This window comes from Arachis ipaensis, chromosome B10 (assembly GCF_059453495.1).
Source record: "Arachis ipaensis isolate K30076 ecotype BB chromosome B10, ASM5945349v1, whole genome shotgun sequence".
Classification (NCBI taxonomy): Eukaryota; Viridiplantae; Streptophyta; class Magnoliopsida; order Fabales; family Fabaceae; genus Arachis; species Arachis ipaensis.
Window position 1 is genome coordinate 147,010,483 of NC_142435.1, and position 18,871 is coordinate 147,029,353.

At 33.0% G+C, this 18,871-nt stretch overlaps 1 protein-coding gene across 2 annotated transcripts; it reads left to right on the forward strand.

The window, feature by feature from the left end:
- The first annotated feature begins 8,281 nt into the window (after nt 1–8,281).
- On the forward strand, nt 8,282–10,555 carry LOC107624447 (cation/calcium exchanger 2-like). Of its 2 annotated transcripts, XM_088485989.1 has the most exons (2): nt 8,282–9,014; nt 9,121–10,555. In XM_088485989.1, exons 1-2 carry the CDS (start codon nt 8,944–8,946, stop codon nt 10,439–10,441), a joined length of 1,392 nt encoding a protein of 463 aa, XP_088342115.1. In that variant the 5' UTR covers nt 8,282–8,943; the 3' UTR covers nt 10,442–10,555. The 2 variants fall into 2 exon arrangements, with proteins under 2 accessions (XP_088342115.1, XP_016182427.1); XM_016326941.3 differs by having other exon boundaries at nt 8,283–10,555.
- The last annotated feature ends 8,316 nt before the right edge of the window (nt 10,556–18,871 follow it).

An 18,871-nucleotide genomic window follows, 5' to 3' on the forward strand; every position in this document is an offset into this window, starting at 1 on the left:
CTATCTCTATTTTCACTCAAAGATAGATCTCAACAAAAAGGGAATGGTTACCAGCCTACAAAGGTGGAACTACTACAAAAAGGTGGTTATCGACTCTACTGTAAATACACTGACACCCTTCAAATATATTCACGTCCCAATCTATTAAAAACCTGTCTAAAGTCCTTACTAACTTAAGCATCGAAATCTTTTACAAGTACCACTCCCCACCTCTTCACAAGGATCTCAGACGGTGACACCTCGACAATAGAACAAGTTAGACATTGTCTCATAAGAAGTCTGGACTTCAAGTTCAGTCTCAAATCACCGTTTTAGATAATTTTCGGAATATCAACATATTATACACATGTTTTATTCATTCAAAATATTATTTATATATTAAAATTAATTAGAGTAAAGTATCGTTTTTGTCCCCAACGTTTGGGGTAAGTCTCAAAGTTGTCCCTAACGTTTGAATCGTCCTATTTAAGTCCTAACGTTTCAAAATTGACTCAATGTTGTTCTGCCATTAGAAATCTGTTAACGGAACTGACGATGGAACAAAATTGAGACGATTTTGAAACGTTAGGGACTTAAATAAGACGAACACGTTAGGGGACCAAAACGATACATAGAAATAAATTTTAATTTTATCCTTCAATAATATCATTTTTTATGGTACATAGTTATTCAATTATTTTTTAATCACATCTAAGTAAATTATACTTAATCACATTAATTTTATTCTAAATAAATTTATTTTTTTATAATTTTACTCCTAAAAATTTGTACTCATCATAAAATGTTTGTAGAATGATTAATACATAAACTTGTGGGAAAAATGTTACATATACAATAAAGTAATGTGATTCTAGTCATTTTACAGACATTTCATGATGAGTAAAAAATCTTTAAGAGTAAAATTTAAAAAATAAATTTATTTTTTTTTTTTTGGTGACAAAAATAAATTTATTTAGAATCAAAATAATGTGATTAAGTGTAATTTACTTAAATGTGATTAAAAAATAATTGAATAACTATGTACAGTAAAAGATTGATATTAGTGAATGATAAAATAAAAATTTATTTCTATGTATCGTTTTTGTCCCGAACATTTTCGTCCTATTTAAATCCCTAACGTTTCAAAATCGTCTCAATTTTGTCCCGTCATCAATTCCATTAACAGATTCCTAACGGCAGGACAATATTGGGTCAATTTTGAAACGTTGGGAACTTAAATAAGACTATTCAAACCTTAGAGACAATTTTAAGACTTACCCCAAACAATAGAAACAAAAACCATACTTTACTCAATTAATTATTATATATTTGTAAATATATATTATTTAATTTCTTTTTAATATATATATAATTTGTATTCCCATATCTCATAGAGAAAAAAAAAGCGCCTGCTTTTGCAGCAGGAGGTACACTCCTTATGTTGTTGCCACGGTAGAAAACTAAAGCACAATTCCACACTGCCCCAACTTGTTGAAGCTACCGCAATCATCTCATACCAATCGTCTAAAAAATAATTGTCTCATACAACGCACGAACATTTTACAAAAATAAAAAATACTTTTATCAAACACAAAAATAAACATTTAGAAAAAATACACAAAAAATATTATATATAAATAAAATTGAAGACATTCCATGCGATTCATGCTTGAAATAATTGATATATAGATACGTTTATTCATTTTCTTCTTTATTCTACTCCTACCATACATTATTGATTATTGCGTGGCGCATATACATGCATTTTGTACATACGTTGTTTTCTTCCTTTAATGAAATTAAAGTATGTATACGGGTTGCAATTATTATTTATTTATGATATGTTTCTCATTCAAAATTTAATTTGATTTTTATTCCAATTTTATAAGGACAATTCACCAATCTCAAAGAAAATAAAATAAATAAAAAATAAAGATAATTCCAGAAACTAATTTTTAAACGGTATTTCAATTGGTGTAATTCATCAAAATAAATGTCTAACATAATGTATAAAAAAATGGACTAGTCTATTTCTTTGCAATTTGTAAAAATATCGTAAAAGACTTATTTATTTGATAGTAAAAGATTATTTATTGTAAAAGATTATTTCAGTGGAATTTACTCATTTTACAAGACTCTTATTTACTTGATAGCCTGGATCTGATAACAACCGTGCAATTGAATAATGAACCCATCAAATAGTAAAATATTGAACATTAATTAGGAGGTATCATCATTGCTAGTACTCTCAAATCCTAAAACAAAGTCAATTTCTTTTACACGAGTATTATTTTTTTACTTGATAAGTTAATAATTAATTTATTATAAATTTTAATTTTGTCTGTTAAATACCAAATTTACACGTATAATATAAAATTTAAATTTCTAACATTTATTTAAATAAATAATTAAGTGATGAATTAATCATGCTAATGAGTTATAGCCCAAATGATAAGATTTAAATTTCTAATATTTATTCACTTCTTCTATTTTCTTGAAATACCACAATTTTACCTATTATTATTGTCGACCGATTATCCATCGCCATCTCCACTCGTACTAGATCCTAAACGTCAAATCATAAATTTTAAACTCTAAATAAATTTTAAAATTCAAAATTTAAATTTTGTTTTATTTTATTTTACTTTCAAATATTCTTTTTACCTAAATTTTGATGTTTTATTGTTTTTAGTTTATAATGTTTATTTTATGTTCATTTTTTCTTTAATTATTGTTGACTAATTTTTAAATTAACGGGCTGAATTAATACACGTTCCTCTTTTCAAAATATAAACATCTTCGTAAATCCTATACTACTAAAATTATTAAAGTGGAAGCGAGAGCAATTATTAGAAAGAAAAAAAAAATGACAAAGAACGATAAATATTATCTGTTACATATATATGATGTTTATCTGCTTGGTCCAGATGCCTAGCTATCTGTCTTGGTATTGATCATTATATATAAAAAAAAATGGAAGAGATGATGAGATTCTTTGACGATCAATTCAGATCGCTAGGTTCAAATTATAAAAGGACAGTTTCCTGATAATGGCAACAAGAAGAGAATGAACAACTCATTCAGCTGTCTTCTCGACATGCACCAAAATTCAAATAACAATGTTTGTGTTAGATCAACATGCACGCCATCTTGATGGATATTATCCATTTTGGTATGATATTCATGCACTGAAATTCAACTTAGCTCTACTTAGTTAGAGCCATTAACTTTAGACCGGTGAATGTTAATGTATATGTTTCGAAAATATTATATATTTTTATTTTTAATATTGGGTTAACAATGGTGTTTTTTTTAATTGTTTACTGTGGTATTTTTTTAAATTGTGGGATGATTTAATTTACGGAATACAAATCGGATCGTCCGATTTTTAAAAGGTATAGAAATCAGACTGTCCGATTTTTGTACTCGGACCGTCCCGATTTGTGTACTCCAAATTTTTTTTAATTTTTTAAACACAAATCGGAGGGTCCGATTTGTGTACTCCAAATTTTTAAAATTTTTTAAACACAAATTGGACCTTCCAATTTGTGTACCTCTCATAGTTTTAAAAAACACTAAAATTTACCATGTTAAGGTATAACACCCACCCTACTTCCATATCTAAATTTTTTAGCCAAAAAATTAAGGAGCGCAATACTTTTTGACTTTTAAATCAAAATTTTTAATCTTAAATTTTGAAATTTTGAGCTTGAATTTTATTAATAATGTTGCATATTTGTGGAACTTTTTTAGATTTCTCAACATCTTGTTTTTGTAAGATTAAATATCTAACTATTATGATAAAAAAGTCTAAAAATTAAGTAAATAAATTAAGTAATTATAAATATCTAAAAATATCTATAATATGCAAAACCTAGAAATATTTAGAGATTATAATGTATCGATTTATAAGCTTATAAAAAAACCATTATAGAACTCATTGTAATCAATTAAAAAACACATAAGTCTTATTCATCTTTAACTCATCAATAATATAATTATCAAATTCTTTAAACCATTCATCTAAATTACTTCTTCATCAAAATTTTCTTTGTTATTTTTATTATAATATTTAAGTCCATAATACACTAAATTAACTTTAAATTATTTCATAGAATTAATAAATTTTAAATTTTAAATTTTAAATCATAAAATTCTAAATTCTAAACTTTAAATTCTAAACACTAAATTTTAAACTCTCAATATAATCTATTGATTTAAAATATAATAAACAGAAAATTAAAATTTCTCTGATTGACAAAACTTTAGGGATGAAATGTTTAGATTTATTGCCCTTACTACAATTTCTTTTATTTATAATAATGGATACCTACATTTTTATTGTCACATGCTCGTATCATTAATACTTGTTAATTCTTATTCTTAATAAGCGATAATGGTGTGTTAATTACACTACTTTATATATAATAGAAATTCAGGTGTAGTCAACTTTATGTGAAGTTAATAATTAAGAGTTGTTAGATAAAAATTTAATTAAATTATTTAATAATTTTTAACTATCAACTCCTCATGAAATTGATTGCCTTCAAATTTCACCTTTATATATGTACGACCAATAATGCAGCTATAGGATATATATTTCCCTTTCGATCGATCTTGTTGCGATTTCATGATATTGGAATTTAATTTATGCTTGGCCATGCTTGAATGCATCATCACACTACTCATAGTGTAGGATCAAGTAAAATTTTGGAATAAGATCTTTAGATTAAAAGTTATTTCAACACTTCTTACATTTCACGTGCTATTTGCCTTTTCAATTTTCACAAATTAAATACTTCATCTTTTTTGTTTCGACTTTCTCACTTTCTTAGATTTTTTTTTCTACTCTATCAAGGTTAATTAGTGGTATTCTTTTAATCAATAAATATCATTCTCTATTGGTGTTTAGTTAATGGTTAGATTATTATTTGTGGTTTTTTCTTGTAATTTTTTTCTAAATTAGTTTCTTATATGATATTATGCGACATATATGATCTCATGAAATATATAATCAATATATTATGAGTATCGAAGATCAATATTTGCAAAAGAACTCCACATAAAAAAGTTAATACCTAAAAAATAATCTTATTATATTGCCTTGTGTTCTCCTCAACGAATTTTATAAGATTTTTGGGTTGTATTTGGTTCTGGAAATATAAAACAGGATAAAATAAGACACTAATAATAAGATATAAAAGACAAAAATACAAAAATTAGTATTTTTATATTTTATTTAATGATAAATCATAATAAATTATAAAAATCTAATTTATTCTCATTTTTTATTATTCAAAAAATTTGAGAAAAAAATATAATAATAAAAAATATAATTTTAAAAAATTAATAAGAATAATAAACAAATAAAAAATAAATTATATCTTTTATTAATATCTGTGTGTCTTTTCTGTAAATATGAACATAAAATACATTAATTTAATGTTTTTACACATAATATTTTTATTCAATCTCATTTATCAAATATAATTTTGTATCTTTATATTTTTAGCTCAGTGCCTCGTACATATAAATAACCGCAGCCTTGGTTCTTCCACCAACCACTAGCCAAACGGAAGAACTACCTAAATAGGGTTTTAACCAAAAAAGAAAAAAAAAAAAGAAACTAGTAAAGTTCTGCAAAATTGATAAAGGCATTAATGTTATTTGCACACGTAAATTGGTGTTATTTGATGAGTTGAAACCATTTTGACCCTGAAATTTTTGATCGGCCTCAATTTCGACCTCTAAATTTGTAGTTATCCAATTAACACCCCTAAATATTGGATTGTGCCTCACACTTGTCCTTGTAGCTATCTCGGTTAACGGAGATTTGATGTGACACGTTAAGTTGACAGAGTGTGTATTCACATGACACCCAACTTGCTAGAATGGATGTGTGATGAGTGAATAACGTGGTAAAAGTTGAATGAACTCAATTTGCAGCCCTCTTTTCCCAATATGTTCGAGACTTTGGTGGAGAAATTGAGTTCATTCAACTTTTGCCACGTCATTCGCTCATCACACATCCATTCTAGCAAGTTGGGTGCCACGTGGATACACATTTCGTCAACTTAACGTGCCATATCAGATCTCCGTTAATGGAGATAGCTACAGGGACAAACGTGGGTCACAATCTAATATTTGAGGGTATTAATTGGGTAACTATAAATTTGGGGGTCGAAATTGAAGCCGGTCGAAAATTTCAGGAGGCAAAATAGGTTTCAACTCGTTATTTGATACACCAACATAAAAAATAAGGATAAAATATATTTTTTACTCTTAATGTTTGTGATTTTTTTTAAATATTCTTAACGTTTAATTATATTTAATTTTATCCCTAACTTTTTTAATTTGTATTAAAATTATTCTTGGATGTTAATTCCATTATTTAAAATGTTGGGGACAAAAATAAAAACGTTTAGGAATATTTCTGAAACAAATAAAAAATGTTAAAGACAATTGAATGAATAAAAAATATTAAAAAAAATTGAATAAGATTAAATGTTAGGAGTATTTTTAAAAAAAATTACAAATTTTAAAGACAAAAAAATACTTTATCAAAAAAGATAAAATAGGTAAAAATAAATGAGAACTACAATCAAAATAATACTTGTAAATTATGTTTATAAAATAAAATTCTAATTTCAGTGTACAAATCATTTATCCTATATAAAAAGATAAACACAGGACACACAATACAAAATCAAACACAAAAATTGGGAATCTACTTCTCCATATTTGTTATTATATATTTATAAATACTAAAATTAATTTAATTAAACTGAAAATAAAACTTCTAATTTATGATGACTAGCTAGTAGAAATATAGAATGCTACTACTTTTAATGAAGATAAATTATTCTAGTACACTAAATTTTTGTAACTTATTAACACTGATTTTAACATCTTAGATTTTGATGTATTTTTTACTTTGAATACTTTAACTCTTAATTTTTCATCCTTAAATTTTATTGGTATTAAAAAAATAATGCACAAAATAATGAAATATCATTATTCTTAGCTATAAAATAACAAGGAGGAAAAATGGAAAATATTTTTAGCAAAACAAATACAATTAAAACGAGAGTGATAATATATATTTCCTATCAATTCATTTTGTGAGTTAAAAGATTAGAAGAAAAAAAACCTAAACCAGTCAATTCCAAAGCGCCAAGCTCACTGAAATATTTGACTTCTACAGCTTTATATGGCCTTGTAACCAGATGTTGTGTGAATGGAATTTCTTTACCTCTTGTTTCTTGTATCATGGATGATGAATGACGTTTACAACACAATTTTCGCAAGATGAAAAAAAAAAAAAGAGGGTAGAATGTGAAAAGGACATACCTAACATATATAAAAAGGAAAAAAATGAATTAGGCCAATTCTACAGTATTTATGAGTTGGTACCTAAATTTTACCTAACTTACCTTTTGTAGTAAATTTTAATTTTTTAAAAATAATTTATTATTATATTTTTTAAATTAAATATTATTTTTTAACTTTTTTTAGTAAATAAACACCACCTTTTAAACATCATAGCATCACCAATGAATTAACAGAAAGAACTGCTACGAAAATTATCCATAGAGGGGTCACAAAGGTCAACAATGGGGAGGAAACTTGATGTGAAATGCAAGATTAGAAAATGGGCCTAAGGGGGATCTTGGTTCTTACTTCTCAATTTCTCAAAATTATTACTGGAATCTTTCTCTTCTTTTCATAGATATTAGATACCCAATTTGAATAACAAAAAAAAAAATCTAAATTCACATAATAAATCAACCACTAAATATAGTTATTATGTATTTATTTTTTTATAGATATGTACAGTAAAATATATTTTAAAATTAAAAATTATACTCAAAAAGCTCTACTCAATTCTCATTAGTAAATTAATTATATTATGTATATGATTATTAAATTAACAATTTATATAAAATATATATTTATACATAAATATATTACAAATAATTTTTAATATACAAGTAATATTTTTATTAGTAAACAATAGACAATAGATATTATAATTTATAAAAATATTATTTATATATAAAAATTTAATTATTAATTATTTTTATATAAATATATATTATTTTATTTATTTTTAATATATATTTTATATTTTAATATGTATTATTTTATACTCTTATTAATGTTTAAAAACTGGTACCATGATTATAAAATTTAAATTAATCATGGAATCTTTAAACTCTACCTAGTGGCTCTCTTACCCACACGTGTCAGTTCCATTCAAACGTCCCTATATATTTCCAAGAAATTTTCCTCAAAATGGACTGCAAAAACCAAAACACACAGACAACACGTCCTGTGTTGGCAAATCTTAATATACAATAATTCATTGACGTGATTCTGGTTGAAACCTTTATTAGTATCTTAATTTTTTTTGGGACTCCAATCTAGCCAACTTTCATTATTATATACAAATCAAAATTATTTGTGCTTTGCCAAATCTTCACTCATCCTCTTATGTCTTTTCCTTAACAATCAAAAGCCAAACAAGAACACCAGTTTGTTCATTCAAACCAGAAACACAAAAGCAATCATTGAGCAGCAAAGTTTGGATTTTTTCTTTGATTCCTTTTCTTTATCATGGTCTCTGTTTCGGTCTTATACTCTGTTTCTCTTTAGATTTCTTCTTTACTCCTTCATTTCCATATACCCTGAAGTTCCTTAATCATCAAGTTACTATTTTTGTGCCAAAATTAGTGTTTTTGAATCCAATCTGAACATGGGTCACTACACTTTGTTGTTGAACACTTGTTTTCTTATAGTGGTGTGTGCCTTCATGGTTGTTCATTTGCAACTTCCTGAAGTTGTCGATGTGGACAACCACACCGACAACTCTTTCTCTAACATAACAACCGACCAAGATTGCAACAGTTTGCACAACCATGACGACTACAAACACAAGTGTCTGTACCTCAAATCCAACGATCCATGCGTGTCTCAGGGCTACATCGATTACCTTTTCTTCTTCTATTGCAAGCTTGGGAGGTTCCCTCTTTTAGGTTACACTCTATTGATACTTTGGCTCCTTGTTTTGTTTTACATGTTGGCAAACACTACTTGTCAGTATTTTTGTCCTTCACTTGAAAATCTTTCAAAGTTTCTCAGGTTGTCGCCAACAATTGCTGGGGTGACTCTTCTCTCCCTTGGCAATGGTGCCAGTGATGTCTTCTCAAGCCTTGTTTCTTTCCAAGGTAGTGGGACCCAAAGCATTGGCTTCAACACTGTTCTTGGTGGGGTTTCTTTTGTCACTTGTGTTGTTGTGGGCCTAGTTAGCATTTCAATACGTAACAAGAGTGTTGGGGTTATCAAATCTGCGTTTGTGAGGGATGTTTGCTTTCTCTTTCTCGTTCTTTTGTTCTTGTTTAGCATCTTGATCAGTGGTGAGATCAATGTTCTTGGTGCAGTTGGTTTTACTCTTTTGTATGGGTTGTATGTGGTTGTTGTTTACGTGTCTTCCACGCGATGGAAGGATGGTTGTGGTGGCGAAGGGGTTGTCGGGGTTGTCGGGGTTGATGGTGTTGCTGATATTGCTGAAAATCTGAACGTGCAGCTTCTGAATTCCATTGAGAAAGGTTTTATTGATGAAAATGAAATGAATGATGTTAAAGAAAAGAGGAACTGGTGTTTGGGATCTTCAATATGGCGAAATTCCCTTTATGCCCTTGAGATGCCACTTTACTTGCCAAGGAGGTTGACAATTCCGGTTGTTTGTGAAGAAAATTGGTCAAAGCCATTTGCTGTGGGTTCAGTGATTTTGGCACCGGTTCTGTTATGTGTAATTTGGGTTCCTTTTAATCGAGAAAATTTTATGAACACCTTTATGATCTATGGGATCGGTTTATTAATTGGAATTGTACTTGGAATAGCGGCAATTTTAACTACAAATATGTCGGCGCCGCCGCCGCGGAAGTGGTTGTTTCCGTGGCTTGCCGGAGGGTTTCTGATGAGTGTGACTTGGAGTTACATTTCAGCTCAAGAATTGGTAGGGTTGCTAGTTTCAATTGGATACATTTGTGGAATTAGTCCTTCAATTCTAGGGTTAACGGTTCTTGCTTGGGGGAATTCACTTGGGGATTTAATGACGAATTTAACCCTGGCTATAAATGGTGGATCTGAGGGTGCTCAAATTGCAATTTCAGGTTGCTATGCTGGCCCAATATTTAATACTCTTGTTGGGTTGGGTTTGTCTCTTGTTACTTGCACTTGGTCACAGTACCCACAAAATGTTGTCATCACTAAAGATTTATATCTATGGGAGACAATGGGATTTTTGGTCATTGGATTAATTTGGGCACTTGTGGTTTTGATTAGAAAAGATATGAAACTTAATGGACTTTTGGGAGTGGGGCTTTTGGTAATTTACTTCGTTTCTCTATTTCTGAGGCTAGTTCAGACTAAAGGGTCTCTAGATCTAGACCAATTCTAATAGAACTTTATAATTGATAATTCTTAATTTCTAAGCCTGTTATTATTGTAAAATTGGTGTATTGATACAAGTTTAATAACATAGATTTAGAAACACTCATGAATGAGTTTTTATTATCAGAGTTCTTAAGTTTATGATGCTATTAAAATTGTGTTCATGATGTAAGAAGTATTTATTAGTATGAATTTGCCATAAGTGTTGTGTAACTATTATTATTGGTATTGCCAAAATGGCTTTACATTCTGTAAAGGAAACTTTTGCAGTTTCAACCATGATAGGAAGGTCTTAAGTGTAAATTTCTTTGCTGCATGATTATTAATTTAGAAATTTTGTTTATAGCCATTATAGGAGCAATTTCTTATTCTAATTGACCAATTTTTTTATAATATAACTTTTATAATCATCAAAAGTTAAATAATATCACGTATTAAAATTTAAATATTTAATTTAATTTACTTTTTTTTTTATTTATTATACAAAGAATATTGCATTATCTATTTTTTTAGAACGCATTAACATTTTTACCTATATCTACTTTCTTTTCATTTTTTTCTTTTATTTTTCATAATTTATTTTAAATATATATCTTCTTTTTTGCAATTTCTTCTTTTTTTTTTTTCTTTCTTCGTATTCCTTAAATGAATGAAAACACACAAGATGAAGAAAGATAAAACAAGGGAATAATATAGTTTTGAAAGAATTAGTAAGGATAACGATAACCAATACTTTTTCAGAAAGAGGGGAAATACAATAAAAAATGACTTATAGTTTGCAAAAATTCAACAAACATGCATGTAAATCTAAACAAAATAAAGATTGCTTTAAATGCATTTTCTATTTTATACTTACCCTTATTTAATATACGTTTGGAATTTAGTGAAATGTATTACTTATGTTTATTTTGTTTCAAATATATGTTTATTTCTTTGTTTATTGTATGTTACATTTATTGATTATACAAAGCGTATTTGCCATAAATAAGAGTGGTGAATAAGTGTTAAAATATTTTTAATATGATAATTTCTGACATAATGGATAATTAAAATGGTTTTGAACAACAGTATATATTAAAATCATATTTGAAAATAAAAAGTATTATATGTATATTAAAAATTAATTATTAAATTAATCTTATATATATATGTGTGTGTATGGTATTTTACATATGTTTAATATGTATTTTTTATTTTAATATATATTCTGTATGAATAATTAATTTTTTTATGTACATATAATATGATTATTTTTTAAAATTAATAAATAATTTTATTCAAAATATATTTACTTTGTCATATTTAAGATTTAATGATACATCTACAGTTAGATTTAGATTTTTTAAACTTTTAATTTTTATTTTAAAAAATAAAATATGATCTCTTATTTTTAAATAATTTTTTTATATTTTTTTAATTCCACTTATAAAATAAATAATAAAAAATTATAGTATAGTAAAATTTAAAATTTAAAAGAACTAAACCCTAAACAGTTAGATATATGATAAACAATGTACAATAAATTTAAGAAGGGTGGTACTTGCATCAAAAGCATCATTAATTACCACTGCTACTTTGTACATAGCTTTAATTTCCTTGGCTATTTGCAATTCTTGTGAATTAAGAATAAGATGAATGAATTACAAGTTTTCGGTGGTTCACTATTTTATGGTTATTCTTGTGTTAAATTTGGTGGTTTTAAATTATCGATCTTTAATTTTTCTTTTTACCATTCGATGTCGTGATCTGTGTGTTAAGTGTTTTCAGGCTTTATAGGGCATGAATAGCTTGGAGGATGGAAACAAAGTTTGCAAAAATAGAAAGAACACAAGAAACCAAGAAGCTGACCAGCAAGGATCGACGCGCACGCACGGCTCACGCGTACGCATGACTTGAAGCATTCCACAGCGACGCGGACGCGCACTTGACGCGTATGCGCACCTGACGCGTACGCGTGACGCGCACAGAAGACCATCGACGCGTACGCGTGACTGACGCGTACGCGTGATGTGCGTAATACTCTGCGACTGCAGAATTCGCTGGGGGCGATTTTGGGCTGAATTTTGACCCAATTTTCAACCCAGAAACACAGACTAGAGCCAGGGGACAGGGAGACTCAGGACATTCTCTCATTCATTAGTTTTAGTTTTAGTTTTTGGATCGGGAAGAAAAAAGAACGCTACTTCTTCCAGGTTTCTTCATAGTCATATCTTTTCTAGTTTTACATTTTGGATTGGATACTGAGAAGAGTTACTACCTCCGTTGAAGTCTTTATTATTCCAATTTGTTCTCTATTTCCTTCCTCTTTTATTTTCCATTTACTGTGTTTAGAGCTACGTATGGATATTTTCGATTTTGGGATTTATTAATGCAAAGAGTAATTTTCTATTTAAATTCATTATTTGTTTGCTTGCCTCCAATTAATTTGATTACTATGTCTTCTTTCCACTCCCTTTACATGTATGTGAAGATGACATCCATGTCAATGGAGTAGATTTCCAACTTGACTTGGGAATTGATTAATAGGAGACTCTTGAGTTGGAATACTCAAGAGTTAATTGGTAATTGGAAGTTGTTGGCTGGCTCTCTAGTCACTAACGCTAATCCTTCCCAAGGGAGAGGACTAAGACTTGTGAATAGAAGTTGGCTCAACTACTTGACTTTCCTTTATTTGGTAAAGGTTAACTAAGTAGAAATAACAACCTATCACTAATTGATCTTGGAAAAATCCAATAAGGATAGAACTTCCGATTAATCTTCTCCTAGTCAAGGCTTTTTATTTTAATCACATAAAATCTCTCGTTAATTTCCATTGCTTTAATTTGCAATTATTTATTTTTCCACTCTCCAACTCCAAAATTTCTCAGAAAACTCCTGACCAATAATTAGCACTCTCTTAGCAACTCATTGGGAGACGACCTGGGAATCCTACTCCTAGTATTTTATTCTTAAATTGTGACAACCCTTTTTAAATTGATACACGAAATTTTTGTCAGTTAAGAACTGTACTCGCAACGTGATCTCCACTATAAATTCTTAATCGGCAATTTTTCGCACGTCAATTTTTGGCGCCGTTGCCGGGGAGTTGCAACAGTATGCTACGTTATTGGTTAGTCTAAATATTTTTAAATTTACATATTTACATATTTTATTTTATTTTATTACCCCGAGCTCTATGTTTCTTTCATTGAATGACGCGTTCGTTACCGGATTCGAGCTTAGCCGCGTTTGACCCCGAAATTAAAAGAACTATTTCACGTATAAGGCGAGTTCGGCGTCGGCTAGCCTCTAAGGGTAGTGAAGTGGTTACTACCAATTCACCAGTCCTATCTGAGGGCGAATCTGAAGTGCCATTTGAGGAAGAAACAAGCTCCTCTTCTACTGATTCTATTGATTTACGCGCAGATAATATGGTGGAGCCCCGAAGGATTACTCTCCAGGAAGCAGGAGCTCCAGATTTCAGACTGCCACCGTATCAAATGCGTCATCCAAATCTGGCTACAGATTTTGAACTGAAAACTGCGCTAATCAATCTACTACCTAAGTTTCATGGCTTACCTGCTCAAGAGCCCCTCAAGCACCTCAGAGATTTTCAGACAGCCTGCTCAACTGTTAGGCGTCATGGTGCAGATGAGACTACTATTTTACTATCTGTCTTTCCGTTTTCTCTTGAAGGAAAGGCGAGGAAATGGTACTACACTCAACCTGAAGCAATTGTTACTAATTGGGATCTGCTCAGAAGGAAATTCCTGGACAAATAATTTCCTGCTGAAGTTACTGATAGACTGAGGAAAGAAATTTCCTGCATTATTCAAGGTGAAACAGAGACTCTTTATGAGTATTGGGAATGCTTCAGGAATCTCTTAGACTCATATCCCCACTACATGATTGACTAGTTGGTGTTGATTGGCTATTTCACTCAAGGTATGAAGCCTCAAGACAAGACTACATTAGATGGTGCGAGTAATGGTTCTCTGAAGAAGTACAAGACTGCAGCAGAAGCGTGGCAACTGATCACCGATCTAGCTGAGTCTACCCAGAACCACAGGCACAGGAACAACTATCCCAAGGCTGTTGCGGAGGTTTCCTCTGGTAGTGAGATGGTTGCTCTCACGCAGACTCTGGGAGAGATGACCAAAATACTGAAGTAGCTACAGCTAAATCAACAACAACCTCAGCCTCCTCCACAACAATAGTGTCAACAGCTAGTTCCGCAGAGAGTGTACGGAATATGTGCATGCTATACTCATTACACTGATGAATGTCCGCAGCTCCAGCAAGAAGACACCACCTTGGCAGCTACCCATAACTTCTATGACCATCCGAATCAAGGATACTATCAACAAGGCGATAATTATAACCAAGGTGGGAACTACAATCAAGGTTGGCAAGATAACTCCAACCAAGGGTGGAAAGGTAACTCTAACCAAGGATGGAGGGACAACTATAACCAGGGAGGCAGAGACAATGGTGGAAATCAGAGGTGGAACCACAACAGCAATCAGTAGAACCGATATCAACAGAACCAAAACCAGCCTTACCGAGCACCTCACCAAAGGCAGGCACCTCAAAACAACCAGCAGCAAGCCCCTCAAATTACTTACCCCCTTCCTCTTCCAATAATGAGTTGCTTCACTCTATTTCTCAAGGACAAAAAGACCTTCAGAACTCAATTAACTCTACTATAAACGATCTTAACTCCACTTTACAAGCTCTCATCTCCCGGTTGGAACCATCTTCCACCCCCAACAATCAACCTGCAAGCTCCAGCACACTTCCTTCTCAGCCTTTACCCAACCCCAAAGGAGGAATCAATGCCATTACTTTGAGGTCCGGAACCACACTGCAAGAGATGAGTCAGGAGGAGCTAAGCTCAAAAGCAGACATCCCAGTTGAAGACATTGTTGACGTAGAAGATATTGAAGAAGAGGATGTAGTACATGAAGTGGTTGAAGAAGAAGCGGCTCAACTAAGGAATGAAGCACCAAAGGACGTTGAAGCTACAGGGGACGCCATTCCTCTTCCATTTTCACACCTTGCTAGGAAGCCCAGAAAGCAGATGGAGCTAGATCCCAAGATGGTAGAGATCTTCAAAAAGGTTGAAGTAACTATTCCCCTTTTTGATGCCATTCACCAGGTACCTAAATATGCTAAGTTTCTAAAGGATTTATTCATGAACAAGGATAAAATAAATGATTTAGAAACCATTCCTCTAGGTAGCTCTATTTCAGCTTTAATGGGTGCCATACCGAAAAATGTGGGGATCCGGGTCCATGCATGGTTACTTGTACTATTGAGGGTGTACAATTTTTCGACTGCATGTGTGATTTAGGTGCATGTGTAAGTATTATGCCATTATCTGTATATGATGCTTTGAGGCTCCCTCCCTTAAAAAGGTCGGCAGCACGTTTTATTTTGGCAGATAAAAGCATAAGCTCGGTGGTTGGAATTGCGGAGGACGTGCTAGTGAGCATTAAGGGGCTAACATTCCCTATTGACTTCTACATTTTGGAGATGCCCCCTAATGACTCAGGAAGACCATCATTAATCTTGCTGGGGATTCCATTTCTGAAGACTTCAAGGTTCAAATTGGATGCCTTCTCAGGGACTTACTCTTTTGAGATAGATGGTAGAACAGTGAGCTTCAACCTGGATGAAGCTATGAAGCACCCACCGGAACATCACTCAATCTTCCAGTGCGATATTATTGACGAAACCGTGACTGAAGTTCATCAAGCAGGAGCAGAAGAGATGAACATGAAGCAAGGTGCAAGTGTGGGGAAGCCCTCTGAGCTTCTTGAAGATACCGTGCCACCACAAATAGCTCCAGATGATCAAGTGCCGAGCCGTGAGCAGAAAACGGAATTGAAGCCCCTTCCACCCCACCTCAAGTATGCTTACCTTGAGGATAATTAGAAGCTCCCAGTCATCATTGCAAGGGAACTCACTTTCCAACAGGAAGAGCAATTGCTTAGTGTGCTGAGAAGCCACAAGAAAGCTATTGGGTGGAGTTTGGCGGATATAGTATGCATCAGCTCTCAAGTTTGTGAGCACCGCATATTTTTAGAAGAGGGAACAAGGCATGTCCGTCAACCTCAAAGGTGGCTGAACCCCACCATTCTAGAGGTTGTCAAGAAGGAAGTGACCAGACTGCTTGAAGCTGACATCATCTATCCAATCTCGGATAGTGAATGAGTCAGCCCAGTACAGGTGGTACCAAAGAAGTCTGGCGTCACAACAGTGAATAATGAGCATGGAAAACTCATTGCAACTAGAGTGCAGAACTCCTGGAGGGTGTGCATTGATTATAGGCACCTCAACCAGGCTACTCGCAAGGATCACTACCCACTGCTTTTCATCGATCAGATGCTTGATCGCCTGTCAGGTAAATCACACTATTATTTTCTAGATGGTTACACTGGCTATTTTCAAATTCATATAGCTCCCGAAGATCAGGAGAAAACTACTTTTACATGTCCCTTTGGAACGTATGCATATAAGAGAATGCCTTTTGGCTTATGTAATGCACCGGCTACGTTCCAGAGATGCATGGTGAGCATTTTTTCCGATCTTCTTGAGAACTGTATGGAAGTTTTCATGGATGACTTTAGTGTATATGGTGATTCATTTGACCTTTGCTTGGATAGTTTAGCTAGAGTATTAGATAGGTGTGTTAGTTTAAACCCTGTACTGAATTTTAAAAAATGTCGTTTTATGGTAAAACAAGGTATTGTTCTAGGACATGTTGTTTCTAATACAGGTATTTCAGTTGATCCAGCAAAGGTAGATGTCATTTCTGGTTTACCTTACCCCTCTTCCGTGAGGGAAGTCCGTTCGTTTCTTGGCCATGCAGGTTTCTACCGGCGATTTGTCAAGGACTTCAGTAAGGTAGCCCTGCCTTTATCCCGACTGATGCAGAAGAATGTTGAGTTCGAGTTGAGTGCAGACTGCATGAAAACATTTGATAAGCTGAAGATCGCCTTGACCCAAGCCCCTATTGTGAGAGGGCCCGACTGGAGTCAACCGTTTGAGATAATATGTGATGCTTCCAATTACGCAGTAGGAGCGGCGCTGGCTTAGCGCGAAGGTAAGGACCCTTTTATAATTGCATATGCTTCTAAGACCTTAGACGCTGCTCAGTCTAATTACACTACCACTGAAAAAGAGCTTTTGGTTATTATTTTTGCTCTGGATAAATTTCGAGCCTACTTACTTGGTACTAAGGTGGTAGTATACTCAGACCACGCAGCTCTAAAATATTTATTAGCTAAGAAAGAGTCCAAACCAAGGCTGATACGCTGAATATTGCTTCTGCAAGAATTCGATTTAGAAATCAAAGATAGGAGTGAGTCCCTTCTGCCTAGTCTATAGAAAGGCTTGTCACCTCCCAGTGGAGGTGGAGCACAAGGCTTTCTGGGCGGTACGGGAATGTAACCTGGGATTGGCAAGCACCGGAGCTGAAAGGAAGCTGCAACTACAAGAATTAGAATGTCTTCGCCTAGAAGCATATGAGAACTCTAGGCTATACAAGGAGAGGGTCAGGGCTGTGCATGACAAGAATATCAAGCGAAGAGAGTTCAAACTTGGGGATTTAGTTCTCCTTTACAACTCCAGGTTGAGACTCTTGCCAGGCAAGCTGAGATCTAGATGGGAAGGCCCTTATAGGGTGGAAAAGGCTGAGCTATATGGCGTTTTCCACTTGAGTCACCCTTCGAGCCCCAATATCCTCAAGGTCAATGGCCACCGCTTGAAGCTTTACCATGGTGAGAAGATGACGGACAACAAGGAGCTAGAGATCTTCCTCTTGGAGGATCCGCTAACAGAAGAAGATTGAGCTTGTGGACCGTCCAACTTAAGGACGTTAAAGCAAAGTGCTAGGTGGGAGACAACCCACTATGGTATGATTGTCTCTTTTCATTCTTAGTTTTATTCTCTTTCATCTTTATCTGTGTTACTTCATAAATCATGCATCATCACTTGCATTCTGCATAACACAAAAAAGGGGGCGCCATTCGACGCGCAAGCGTTTATGACGCGTACGCGTCCTGCGTGGCTGCGACCACTATTGGGATTGAACAGAGAGTTCTGTGGGAGGCGTGCTGGAAGCGTGCTTTGCGAACAAACCAGTGCACGCGTACGCGTACCTAACGCGTCCGCGTCCCCTGCCTTTTTCACAACCCACACGTAAGCGTCTAGGACGCGTCCGTGTGCATCAGGAAATCGGCGTACACCCCTGTTCGAACAGAGAGTTGTGATGCCATGGCGCTGGATTCGCGCCTCTAGCACAACCAGTGGCAACGCATACGCGTGACTGACGCTCGCGCGTCGCTGTAATTCATCCAACCCACGCGTATGCGTGCTGCACGCGTACACGTGGGTCTGTCAAACGGCGTCAACGAGTATACAAACAGAGAGTTACGCTGGGGTGAGGCTGGAT

Coding starts and splice junctions, on each gene's coding strand:
- LOC107624447 (XM_016326941.3), top strand. CDS start 8,735: ATGGGTCACTACACTTTGTTGTTGAACACTTGTTTTCTTATAGTGGTG.